At 39.4% G+C, this 12902-nt stretch overlaps 1 protein-coding gene across 3 annotated transcripts in view; it reads left to right on the top strand.

Moving 5' to 3' along the window:
* The window catches only part of LOC111261041 (protein CBFA2T2), a 29571-nt gene extending 16672 nt beyond the window's left edge, over nucleotides 1–12899 (top strand). For all 3 annotated transcript variants that reach the window (XM_022834248.2, XM_022834246.2, XM_022834247.1), the window contains 8 exons: nucleotides 182–318; nucleotides 1308–1597; nucleotides 1917–2179; nucleotides 3819–3930; nucleotides 4267–4447; nucleotides 8796–9016; nucleotides 9761–10139; nucleotides 12051–12899. In XM_022834248.2, the coding sequence (XP_022689983.1) occupies nucleotides 189–318; nucleotides 1308–1597; nucleotides 1917–2179; nucleotides 3819–3930; nucleotides 4267–4447; nucleotides 8796–9016; nucleotides 9761–10126 (1563 nt within the window). In that variant the 5' untranslated portion in view covers nucleotides 182–188 and the 3' untranslated portion in view covers nucleotides 10127–10139; nucleotides 12051–12899. The remainder of the gene's footprint in view (nucleotides 1–181; nucleotides 319–1307; nucleotides 1598–1916; nucleotides 2180–3818; nucleotides 3931–4266; nucleotides 4448–8795; nucleotides 9017–9760; nucleotides 10140–12050) is intronic.
* The last annotated feature ends 3 nt before the right edge of the window (nucleotides 12900–12902 follow it).

Below are 12902 nucleotides of genomic sequence, written 5' to 3'. Positions count from 1 at the left end.
GCTATCAGTGGAGTCTTAATAACGTGAGATAAGCCTGGTTGGACTGCTACAGAATTTTTCATAGGGCTTAACTAACCTTAACTAAAAAAAATTACATCAATTAGCAGGACTATCTGGTCCTTGACAATTGTATTTAAAGTAACTGTTTAACCGTTTTTTCTATGGCTTTCTACGATTGCAGGGTGAAAATGCCGGATGCCACTGCTAGTGAAGGTGCTTCAGAGCAAAGGCAAGTTGCCACGCAGGTGGCGAAGTCACCTAAGAGTCATCCTCAAGCAGCTACTCCTACACAGCACCTTAGCAAATCTCCATCCAGAGGTAAGATTTGCACTGTTCTAATTTGGAATTAGAAAATATATATATATATATATACAAACTGTGAATATATTTTTTACACACCGTTAAGGATTGATGATGCTTAGCAAGCATTAGGCAACGTGTCCGTTGGAATTAAATTAGGCTTATTTGACTTTTTTTAATTTTATACGACTGAAAAACTGACGCAGACAAGATACACAGATTTTTTTTTATATAATAACGGGTGCACATTATTAAATATTGCTGTAGGAGGGGTTGAATTTTAATAGAACTTTGTATCTACTTCTTTTTGGGTCGAGATATACATTGAGACTTCTGCATTAAATCGTCACTTTGAAGCTTAATAGCGAATATAAGTAAAAAAAACAAGTTAGAGACCAACTGCGAAATAGGGGCCTTGTGATTTGTATCCATAACTCTATTAGTTTACTGCTGGAATTTTCATGCCTTTCTTTGGTTAAATTCGTTCAGCCACCTATTTATCATTCCATAAGCAATTGGATTCCAATGAATTACTAAGTACTCAACGTAAACTGGCGCAATCCGTATATACAGATATATACTCAACTAAACTTACGTTTTTCCACTGTTATCTTCGCTTTTAAATACTGTACACTAAATAAAAAAATAAGAGCTAAAAGAGGTTAAAATCAAAATTAAGAACCTATTAAAATATAATTTACTTGTCCACCGGTTTCTGAACTAAGCTTTCAGAATAAATACAATCTCCTCGTTCTCCACCAATCGAAATAACTTTATCTGCGAACAGGCGCCTTTCGCATGGGGATTAAATTCTCTAGTTAAATGAAGAAACTCTGTGATTTACTAAACGTTAGCATGCTAGCAGGCACTAATAAAACTATATCAGTGAGGAGCGCCAGAGAAAAGCGAGAGTCGAGGAAGTATAAGTTGTCCTACTGCTATTTTACACGCAGATCTAGTAGTACTTAATCAATATATGAAGCACGTGCATCTTAAACTCTTTTCAGGACAATCCCCTTCTCCAGAACGTGCGAATAGTCACCGACTAGAAAGTAACCGAACCTCTCCCAGCTCGACATCGGATTCGACACCTTCTACAGGAGTAGCTGATGTGCAAGGAGGCGTTACTCCAGGAGGCCCAGGACCAACAGGAACTTCTTTAGCAAGCATACCAGGAACTGGAAGTGTTCAGAAAATCAACAAGATTCGGCGTGTTTTCACTATTATCAGAAATTTCTGCGTGGATGTGTCCCCGTCAGCTGGTGAAGTCGCTACGAAGTTCATCTGCTCGCTTGTGGTACGAGCTTTTACAACTCATACATCTGTTGTTATGCATGCTAGCAATGAGCCTGCATTCGAGCTAAACATATGACCCCAAATGCGTTCGCTGTACGATTTTTTATTTCCGTTTAAAACAGTAAGCATCTATGTGAAAGATTTACTTAAAGACAGCTTCCTTTTGACCATTAAAAAAAAAAAAAAAAAAACTCTTAGTTATGCAATTATCTGTTATCGATAGATATACGTAACAGGCATAAGACTAAAATATACAATGAACCGACGCTCGTATTCATGGCCTGAAATTCGACTTATGATAAGTGTGAAAATGATTTCAGTGTGCGACAATCTCGCTCGAGGAATTCCGATGTCGTGTAGCGGAATTAACTGGTCTTCATCTGAAAGCGTTTGTAGTACCTTTTCTGCGAGCCAATTTACCGGTATTACAGACACAACTGTTAGCCCTTGCAAAAGCAGCTAAACAGTCTTCACTCGAGTACCTCAGCACACACGAGCACTTTCTCATTGATGGAGGCACTTCAGGTGAACCTCTTGAAATCTTTGAGCAGCTGCCACCTCGAAAGAGAATGTATACAGAAATGTAAGTAAACTTTATATTAATAGAGATGTTCTGCTGTATTGAACTATTTTTATATATTAGTTTGTCTCGGCGACGAAAAATGCCACGGAGCTATAACAGTTTGCAAAATTCATAGCAACTTGCCTGTAAGATTCGTTCTCACCGGTAAGCTCTTGTAGCTTCGATCCGTAACAACCACTGGTTAAGTCAAAACCAATGCTAAATCTGGTTTACAAAAACGTTATATCGATTTGTGTTGATCAAAATCTTAAACACATATCAACAAGTCATTAGTTACCTCCTTCTTAAAAGTATCGTTCGAGAGGATCTGCATATTAACGTAGTAGCGCGGTAAACTTAGGCAGACGGCAAATATGCCATTGTGCCTGCTTCACCCTACTTCATCGGCGGTAATTCATAGCCGCATAGTACATTGCAGTCCCGAATTTTAAGCTACAATGCGAAGAACGGAGACATAACGAAGCTAACCAACTTTTATATGTATTTTTCTTCAATGAGACGTGAATCTGCCAAAACTTGTTAAAGATGACGTCCAAGTACTACAAAGAATCTCTATACAGAGATCGTCGGATCCTATTTATGTCTCTAGAAGCGAATAGGCCAACTTGTAGAGAAGGGCAAAAACGTGAGGCTTTTGAAGGTTTAGTTGGAGATCATTCAAGACGTTCCAACTGTGCAGTCGCTTTAGGCGATTGTTCAGTCAAATATCGGCCTCTCCAGGGCCTGCTTCTTCTACGTTACACAGGGTGTCATCGACCGCGTATGTACAGTGATCCATAGGCGTTCAGAAGAAATGAAATATAGATGAGACAGACCAAAAAAAGAAAAGAACTGAACGCCTTATTGGGTAGCTCTCTATTCTGGCAGAAGTAAACCGAAGCCATGTCATTATTCTTTAAAGTAAAGCGTATTCGATCAGCCAAGGACTCGCGTCAGAAATCACAGCATCGGCCATTAACCTTCATAGCAAAAGACTGCAAGGCACAGAACCGTACGGGGAAGCTGTACCAAGTAATACCACTAGACTAACTTTACTCGTTCCAGGCTCACTACGTACTAACGTCAACCTATGCTGTTATGTCAACCATTTATACTTGTTACTTGAATATATATATGTATCCCGTTATTCCGTGTTCCTTTTCAAGCACTTTCAGCGACTGCAATTAGTTGTAGCTCATCTTACAGAGACCTCTATGCGAACTATCTACATACAATACAGATTGTTGACGGATAAGGCAACGTTAGCTTTCCAATGATGGCAGTGTCCGTAACGCAACACACCATGTTAAAAGTGGGGCTTAAAAGAGGGATCCAATTGTCAGGCAGATGTGTTATCCGACTTTGTAAGCGGCGATATTATTTTGTGGAACCTGATATGAACCGTGCTTGTTGGTCTAACTTAAAGCCCCTCTTGTTTTCGAACGCACACCTCACATTATCTGTTTCGATGAAGATTGAAAACCCAGTATTGATCTCCTTCAGGTAGTCGGGCTTCGCAATGAATTTCCTCAGAACGTGTATTACTGGTTACGTAGGTACCTAGAATTGATTTAAATCACGTTTCCGTACAAAGAACAATCTATAAGCGATTGACTACAATGTTTTATTTTCTCTTTATCCATGTGTCTCATATGTGCAGACAACGAACAACGAACGCGGAGCCAGGTAACAAACGGACGCGCGGAGGGGAACCTGAAGAGGATCCCTTCGATGCTCGTCATTCAGAAGAGGCATTACAGAACGTCAATCAGGTACATAAGCAAATGGTTAGAGATTTCTTAGTAGCGCGGACACTTAACACAGCCTGATATATGCATATAAGAGTAAGAGTCTTCAAAGTAGACATAAAATGTTGGTGTTACATTTTGTGTATTTGGAGATACTAAGATTAAAACGATTGTAGGCTACTTGTCCTATCATTACCCCAGAACCTACTTTCTAATGTAATAAGATATACAGTTCTGAACTGTCCATTCTTTCAAGCCAGATGAATGGTAACCTTCAAGTAAACAATGCTGCCTGCAATGTGAAGAGACGGTAGATTTTCGGATCCCATACAGTTGATATTGATCTTATTTCCGTTACAGATGTTGGATTGCATTTTGGCAATGGTCGATAAAACTAAGAAAACGCTCTCGCTCTTACGAAAACGTCAGGACCCGCTGTGGAACATCCGAATGCCACTTGAGTTGGAACTTAAACGACGTATTATCCCAAACCCTCTGCCTCACTATGACATTGGCCTACTGGACGTCCGTCGCAGAACCGGTAATCAGTTCCTGCTCTTGCCATTGTGACATCAATTCATCATAGTAGCTACTAGAGTAGCGTTTTGTTGAGCACTTACGTAAAAACTAAGAACGGACAAATGACCATACTCGGGACAACTGTCTGTTTGGGTCATTTTGAGCACTGTTTTATTTATTAATATGATCTTAAATGCAATCGAGTTTATCTAAAGCACCCCTTTTCGTTAGCATTCGCTCTCTGGCCCCGCCGATTGAACTGATTTTTGTCTTCTCCGCTAGAGTCTGCTCTTTATTTATATAATAAAGGCTAAGAAATAATCTTAATGTCTATATTATGATTGCACTAGTGTATTTCCGCTCTGCTCCTTCAATTAGTTTGCAGTTACCACTTTTTTAGTAACTTTTATCTACACCATTTATTTGATTAATATTACATATAAAGCGTCAATAGACATGATTGAGGATGTTAGGCCTCTCATGTAGGCTGGTAATACAACGCTTGGGAAATTTTTTGATGTCATACCAGCTTGCAACTATATTAACCCTTGCATATTTATCAGTATTGTTGTTTAGACGGAAGATGCTAAATAACTGCTATCATGTTTAGAGTTCTGCAACTATCAAACACAGCTAAGTTCAATAGAAATATTTGTCAGGGAACAATTCTGGGCCTTGTTTTTATTTTACATACATGAAACCTTTCCTCCAGGCTGGAAACGGCTCCGTTTACTAATAGGCAACGACGCAATATGCAACGTCACTAATCGAACCACGCAAGTATATGCAGTTTTCAATGGCCTGCCGTTCTAGATCTTAAAACAGTCAGCTCGTTTCTAACCTCACTTGTTGTCATTTACGTGATTCGTTAAATTTAAGGAGGCCAATTAATAGAGGCATGATTTAAGACTACTTAATTCGTCTATAAATTAATACTTTCTGAGTCATCCCTCGATTACACTGCCAAGACAATTCTGCTCGATTTGGCCTTCCAATCAAAAATTATCTTATAAGCGTCGGGTACAGGTCCGACAAAATGCTCTACGTGCAATATCTGAAACGCCTCAATTGACCTCGTTTAGACGTTCTTAGCAGCAGCACACTGTCTCTGATATCTTTAATCTGTATAAAATTTTTCAAAACTCCATAAATTCAGGACGGCAGCTCAAAAAAGCTACCCATTAATTTATTTGGAAAATTGCTCTCTGCCTACTCTTCTACGACTAGAACAAATATTGTATTGCAAATCCTGAATTGTAAGAATCAGTTGCGCAAGCATGGCTTGTCTCATCTGGATTTTTCGCCTGAATCTCGTTTTTTTATATGATAAATTCGTTTTTTAAGTCAATGTAAGAATGATACTAGAGTTATTATCTCATCTTTGTTACTACCTGACTGAGCATTTTTATCCTATTCATTGCCAATTTGGTGCTTTTGGTTGAACTTTGTTCAGAGCCAACTACTTCATTATGTATCTAACCATACTGACGAAGAACTTTCATGTGATACAATGGGTTCAAGTACGGTTGCTGTGGCTATCTAAATACCCATATCTCATGATCTAATGTCTCTTCAAAGAAACGTTCGGCGATTATCTATAGGATATTTTGTGACAAATCACTTATTGACATCGCGCCTTTGCAAATTGATTTCGTACTCAGGCATGAAGACATATGTTGCAAATTATTTTTTGAGGAAATTTCAGCCAGTTCTTAGTAGCTGCTTCTTGGTCGCTTGCAGCAAGCTGTAGAACAGATGTAGGTGTTTGACATCATACATACAGATGTATGTTTATCATCACAATAACCTTCTGCATTTAATAAAATTAACTGGATGTTATAAGAGGTTTAAGCCATAGTGGTCGTGGTATACACCTGTCACACTCGTTTGCTGGCAAACCCTGAAACTTGTAATTTATTCCAAGTATTTCCATTTAACTGTACTTACCGTAGTTGGTATATGATTGTTCAGCATGTTCAGTTAAAAGGTAACTGGCCACATTGAATTCCACATTATTATCGCCGTTACCTCAAAACTGATGTTTCTTGAGATGTCTCTCCAAAAAACACGTCCAAACGTTACAGCTCAAGAATAGGGAAAGGTTCAACGACTCCCCTAATTAGGTCGTCCGACAAAAATGTAGGCGTATACGAGTTCGTGCTCACTCTGGAACAGAATTTTCTTTTTGGCCATGCTTGGCCTCTTACAGAGAGCACAGTTTTGAATTAGAACAACAAAACTTTTTATCGTCGCCATAATAGCCTGTCAAACATCAGCCTTTGTCAAAACTCCTCGATGTAGACGTGGCGAATACCGAAACTTATGTGCAGCATCCGGTTGAAATTTTTCAGTTTACGATTCCATTGTTCGACTATATTTGCAGATGGCCTTCAAGCTTACGGCCGAAGTGTAGCATGAGTTCTACAATTTAGCCTACGTTTTTAAGGCGATCCGACGAAAAACGTGTGTGCCATAAAAGCAATAGCACCTTGAGTAGCTTCAGACCCGTTTGATCGTCGGTGCAAAACGTCAATCATACAGGTTGCTAACGCACCACGACAACCAGACGTCTTGTCTTGTCCGATCAGCTTTTCAGATCTGATAAATTATCCTCTTGTAGGAGATATTTACGACAAGGTCTACGATACCACGCGCGGTGCCCTTTTTCATCTCAGCGTGGGAAAGGGAAATTTCAATAAAATGCAATACCCTTCAATAAAGCTTCACAGTGCAAGTACTAATACAAGGTCTTGGAAGCCTAGACAACAAGAAAGCTGTTTACCAAGATAGTCTGCAACGAGAATCCCGGATGCGCCGTCCTTCTGGTATCGTGCCGTAAATGTTTATGTATAAGTACACTTCCAGCTCAGTAAAGAGCTATGATCCTCCAGAAAAAAAAAAGATGGCCTAATCGATGCGTCAATCCCAGTCATCATGGCGGGAAATAGCGAAAAGGAACATTTGTTATCAGCTGCTCTCGGACTTGCTGACTATAAGGTTGGTCAGCTACTTAAAAAGCGTGGGTTCCGGAGGAAACGCTCTACAGAAATGGCGTACAGGATCCTGATGGCCGACCTCAAGAGAGCATTAATTTGTGCTATACATAGTATTTGTCGATTTCAAACCAGTGCTCAACTTGACACCCAGACATAAGGTTATGCAATTGCTGGCCGAGGCGGATATTTCAGTAAGTGTACTCAACCTCAACGAACAGGTTTTATGCAGGTTCTAGTCTGGCTTCGCGCTGCAGCCAGAGACTTGGGAATGACCGTAAACCTGAGTAAGACGGAAGCGATGAAATTTTAAATGGGGAGAATGACAGCGGCCACTGATACCTTGTACCTTGCCGGATCCCTTCCTCACTTTGCTAAGTAATCTTCCTACGTAGCAACCCTTTTCCCACTAATGGCTGAAATTTACGAATTACACCGAAAGCTATGGGGAGGCAGTATTGGCGGTATGGCCAATTAACTCGCTTCATTGCTTATCCTTTGCAATTGCTATCAGCTTGTCTGACTTCAAAGTAGCTCCGATCACAGCGTATGGGATACGCGTAATTTGGAAAGATCTTAAAGTAGAGAGCCTCGAACAGTTGAATCGTGTCAGAATCTTTCTCCTCAAAAAAAAGCATTGGGAATTGTAATTGTAACTTGAAATCGCCTGGCGTATCTCCCATCCGACCCGCCATTGCTTTCCAAGGATTTACACCGTTGACTTGACCTCCTAGCAACGGAAGATTTCAAGATCAACGTTAAAAAGTTAGGAGGCAAAATTCACGGTGATTGACGGGGATTTCTTTATTTTTGACCATCACGAAAAACGAGTGCAGACAAAAGAATCGGGTAAACAGGAACATCCTCATTTGCTTTGCCGTACATAGGTTCGACTGCAGACTATGCGGCAGACCATGTTTCTGCAAGCTTGACAACAATACGCTAGATACGCGGGAAACCGTGGTATTTGTACCATCCCTCAAATTAGCTTTATAATTTATTTACACAGTGTGTATCGACACAGTGTTATAGATGCTTCTATATACTCACTCTTATATTGTTATTTTTTAATACAACCAGCAAAATGTAGATAATCGACGGAATTACGCAAATCTTGTCGGTAAATCTCTCCGCTTCTATGTCAAACTGATAAGTTTTTCCGTTGACCGTTTGTTAGATGAAGTTTACTTCCAGTAGCGAATGCGGAAGAAAAACATGTGCAAATGCTGACCTGAACCGAAGACATTAGTGAAACGTGCCATGATTAAGAACGACCTATATTAACGACGCTGTAACTCATTAAAAAACCTATTACTTATAGTATCCTTTAGACCCTTGCTGACGTTAATATGATGTCGGTGATTTTTATTGATACAGAGGAAGCCGTTCAAGAGGTGCGCCGGCAAGCCATGTTGGAGTTAGAAAAAGCCGTCACCGCTGCCGAGTCTCGAGCAAGTCAGATGATCGCGTTGGAAAGGAGTAAACTGGAAACGCTTATTCTTGAGGCAAAACGACAAGCGCAACAAGAAGTATTAACCCGTCTCAATAAACATCACCACCAATCCCCGGAACCTCCAGGCTCTAATGATGCAATGCTTGTATGTCGTAATCCACTAATTTTGTATGATTTACAGTTACAATCTTATTTGAATACGCGCGCCCACCGTGACGTGTTCGTCTGCTATCAAGCGGATGAAGCTTGTTATTATTAGCATATCGATCTTCTTGCATAGAAAAATATTCGTATTGCATTAGGGTGCGATTCACTCTCATATCATGGACAAATTCGATGCAGTCTGAACAAGTTCAGACTTCATATTATTATGTGTAAAAATTGCTTATTTCTATCTGTTTTTATCTGAATAAAACATTCCGCGTATTAGGAACTTAGGTTTGTGATAATTAATAATTTCCCCAAACTTAGCGACGGTCATAGGGCATAGGGCATACATTCCTATCCGTAGTGTAGTTTAAATGGACCGTACCATGCTATGAGCAGGGGTCTTCAATAAAGCAAATAAAGACTATTAGATCTGTGCAAAAACGTCATGATTATAAAAACCCATTATTATTACTTGGCTTTAACTACGACTTTATAACGACTCGAAATCTAACGCAATTTTCGGAGAAATATCACTTTTAACAATCTTTTTTATAAGCTTACATAAACGTCCTTTGGGCTCTTTGGCAAAACTTTTCGTAATTCGACTATCCAACATACAATTCAAATCTTAGCGCTCTAACTACGTTTGCCCTTAGATAAATATATTATATAGTACCTTTCAACACTTTTACCTTGTGTAACCCCTTTTGTTTTCATAATTATGATGGTTATGGCTTAGAATTGTTGGAATTGCGGCCGAAAGGCGAACGACACGTGCAGTGGGTGTGGCCTCGCGCGCTACTGTGGCGCGTTCTGTCAGCACCGTCATTGGGAATCTCACCATAAGGTGTGCAAAGCGCTACACCTGAGTCGAGCACCTCAGCCTCCGATAGCTAGCAGTGGCACAAACTCTGCCAGTGATATTAACAACCTGGGTAATCTATGCAGTATAAGTGAGATCGGAAACTCATTGGCCTCTCTTCCGAACCTAGCAACCGCCGCTTTGCCTTCAGCTCTACCTGCCGTACCAAGCTTGCCGGCAACGCTGCCGACTGACTCTACTTCTGACGCTCTACGGGCACTTAAGGAAGAACGTTCGGAGTAATTGCCAATAATAGGTTAGTGTGGACACCTTTTTTTCGCTTGGACGGTACCTTTCGACAGGATAAGTGCAGTGCATCACGGTCTTGTGGTATGAGGCTATCGCTAATGTAATAGATAATTCGATCGGCTAAGTTGTTTTTCGCTTAGAGCTACATACTAGAAGTGTAGAATATTGGCGGTTGTATTGATGCGATATGACGAGCCAGTAAAAAGGCGTTTAGCATAATTTCAACTTTTTAGTGAACGGATATATAAATGCCAAGAGTTTTGCATTATCGACTTTAAATTAACGAGGCGACTTATAAGTTTGGAATATACTCAGGTACTTTTGAACTGAATAGTCAATCTATCCTAGGTTAGAGTATATATGGATAGATACATACAAGGATATGGTAAAGACTGCGGCGGAAAGCGCCACATTCACGACGCTAGACCCTTAAAACAGTGTTCCATGGAGCACAGGCCAGCATTACGCGGACCCAGCCGCTGGTATCGATAGCCGACTATAACGGCCAAGGATATAAAACAGTTTGTAGGTTGTACGTCGTAAAATTATCAAAGCCCTATTCACTAGCCGACGGATATATTCTCACTTTTTTTCTCTATAAGCTATTCTGTTCCTAGCATGAAATTTCGCTGTGAATTTGAGTCGAAAGATTTCGAAACATGGGTGAGTAAAAACAAAGTGGATATGCGTAAACGACTTGTTTTTGATGTCAAAAATCTGGGGAAGCAACCCAGGGCTGAATATAGCTAAAAGATATAGGCTTATCAAGCAATGATCTTTTTCAAAAGCATATAGATGGATCTGATAATAAAGATTTGTTCGCAGAACTAGAGTCGCCAGCTCGGGGTCGATAGAAACGACTGCAGCTGTTGAACTTCTCGCTGATCTTTACGATGCATACAGTGCGTTACGAACTTACCAAACTGACTATTATAGATGAAAATAATAGCTTACGTGGTAGACTAATAGTAAAAGAAATCGAAGTCCTTTGTCAGACACAACGCATAGTGTAAATATTCGCTGTCACTCTCTTTACCACCGACGATGTCGTTTTGCCCTCATGCCTCCCTTAGAACTCAATAAACCTGTAATTATCTTATTATGCGTTTGTTAAACTTATGAAATTCGGTTGACGATGGAATATATGCTTCTTTTGCCTACTAGCTAGCGGTGGTTTTAGCTAAGATAAGGATCTTCCACTTTGGACTGTTTCGACAACCATTTAACCTCAGTAAATGGTGAATAAAAGGTACAATATTTTGCAAGCGATGACAATAACAAACTTTTGAAATATTTATTAATGTAAAATGTTTGAAAGATTATTTAATATCATATAATAATGCACAGTAGCTAAATAACTGTAGACTAGAAGTGTACATGCTACACGAATATAGTTAAATGCAAAAAAAACAAAAATGAAAAAGAAAATAAAACTGAAAACATTTATGTTTCTATTGAAAGAATAATTTTCTCTAACTATTCTGTATAATTATATCATATATATCATCATCAGTGACCGCCTACTTCGTGAATTTTATGATATAAGCATAAGTTAACGTTAAGTTTTTGAGCGGTGGTAACTTATTTAGGGAAAGCTTATTATTGCTGGTGTAGGTATGAAAGCGTGCGATGCCTAAACAATTTTGGCCACCTCAGAATATACATACGTTTATAAATTTTCTGTCTATCCTCGGTCTCAGCAAATCTCAGGAAAGCAGTAGCAAGCGAAAGAAAAACAGTTTAGAACTGTTCGGAAAGCAGTGAAACTAGTGAAAACGTTGAAGTTCCTGCGTGTAACAGCAAGTCGCTCGTTATCCGTATGCTAGATCCGGAAATAGAGTGTTAACGTTTTAGAGGTATCAGCGAGTAACAACCGAATATGTCATCAATAAGTAGTTCTTTGGGTCTCTTTTTACAGGTGGCCAGTCCATGCTCTGTTACGGGCAGACGAGAGAATGTAACATCGGGTATTGCCTAGCAGCATAGCAGCATTCTAAGGCCCAAAGTATCCTCTTCAAACGTCCAACGGGAGTGTTACTACTGGGATGCATGAGATAGTTGTGGAAATTGATCTACATATTGGCAAAACTCAACATCAACTGCAGTTTTCGTAATCAAAGACGGAAACGAACCTTCGACGGCCTATTTAAATAACACAACAGCAAGCTAGAAAGAACGAACAGAATCAGACAAAGGTCAAATAGAGATGAGCGAGCACTGCAGGAAAATATAAAATAGATAAAAAAACCTTTACTTCGTCCTATACGGAGTCCCTAGATCGGATAATGGCAAATCTTCTCTACGAGCTGTGCTCCATCTCTCCATCTGTCGTCTTTGTTCTGTTTTCATTTCGTATAGGACGCGTATATGCAAGATGAATTCAGGACGAGTTGTATATGTATATATATATATATATATATATATATATATCTTTACCGGGTCGATTCGTATGGAATCGATAGAAGTGGTGCTTATTTCAAAATGCTTTTTACATCTCTTTCGCGTATATTGTCAATCATTTCTCTGCTAATAATAGAATATGCCCAGTTCTGGCACAATAGTTAAAATTGAAGCTTATTAACTAGTCACATTAATTATAATTCATACAACATTTTCCGCATAACGGTTTACGATACTTTATATAAATTTTTATCAGAAGCTTACAAAACATCAACATTTTTAAGAATTTTCATAAAAGGCATTTTGAAGACATCTATCTATAATAAAGTCCATGTGCATTTGCACCCGCTGCAATAATTGTCCCGAATGG

The sequence above is a fragment of the Varroa jacobsoni genome, unplaced genomic scaffold (assembly GCF_002532875.2).
Source record: "Varroa jacobsoni isolate VJ856 unplaced genomic scaffold, vjacob_1.0 scaffold_513, whole genome shotgun sequence".
Lineage (NCBI taxonomy): Eukaryota > Metazoa > Arthropoda > Arachnida > Mesostigmata > Varroidae > Varroa > Varroa jacobsoni.
Note: the sequence above shows the minus strand (reverse complement) of the source record. Positions and strands in the feature narration are given on the sequence as shown.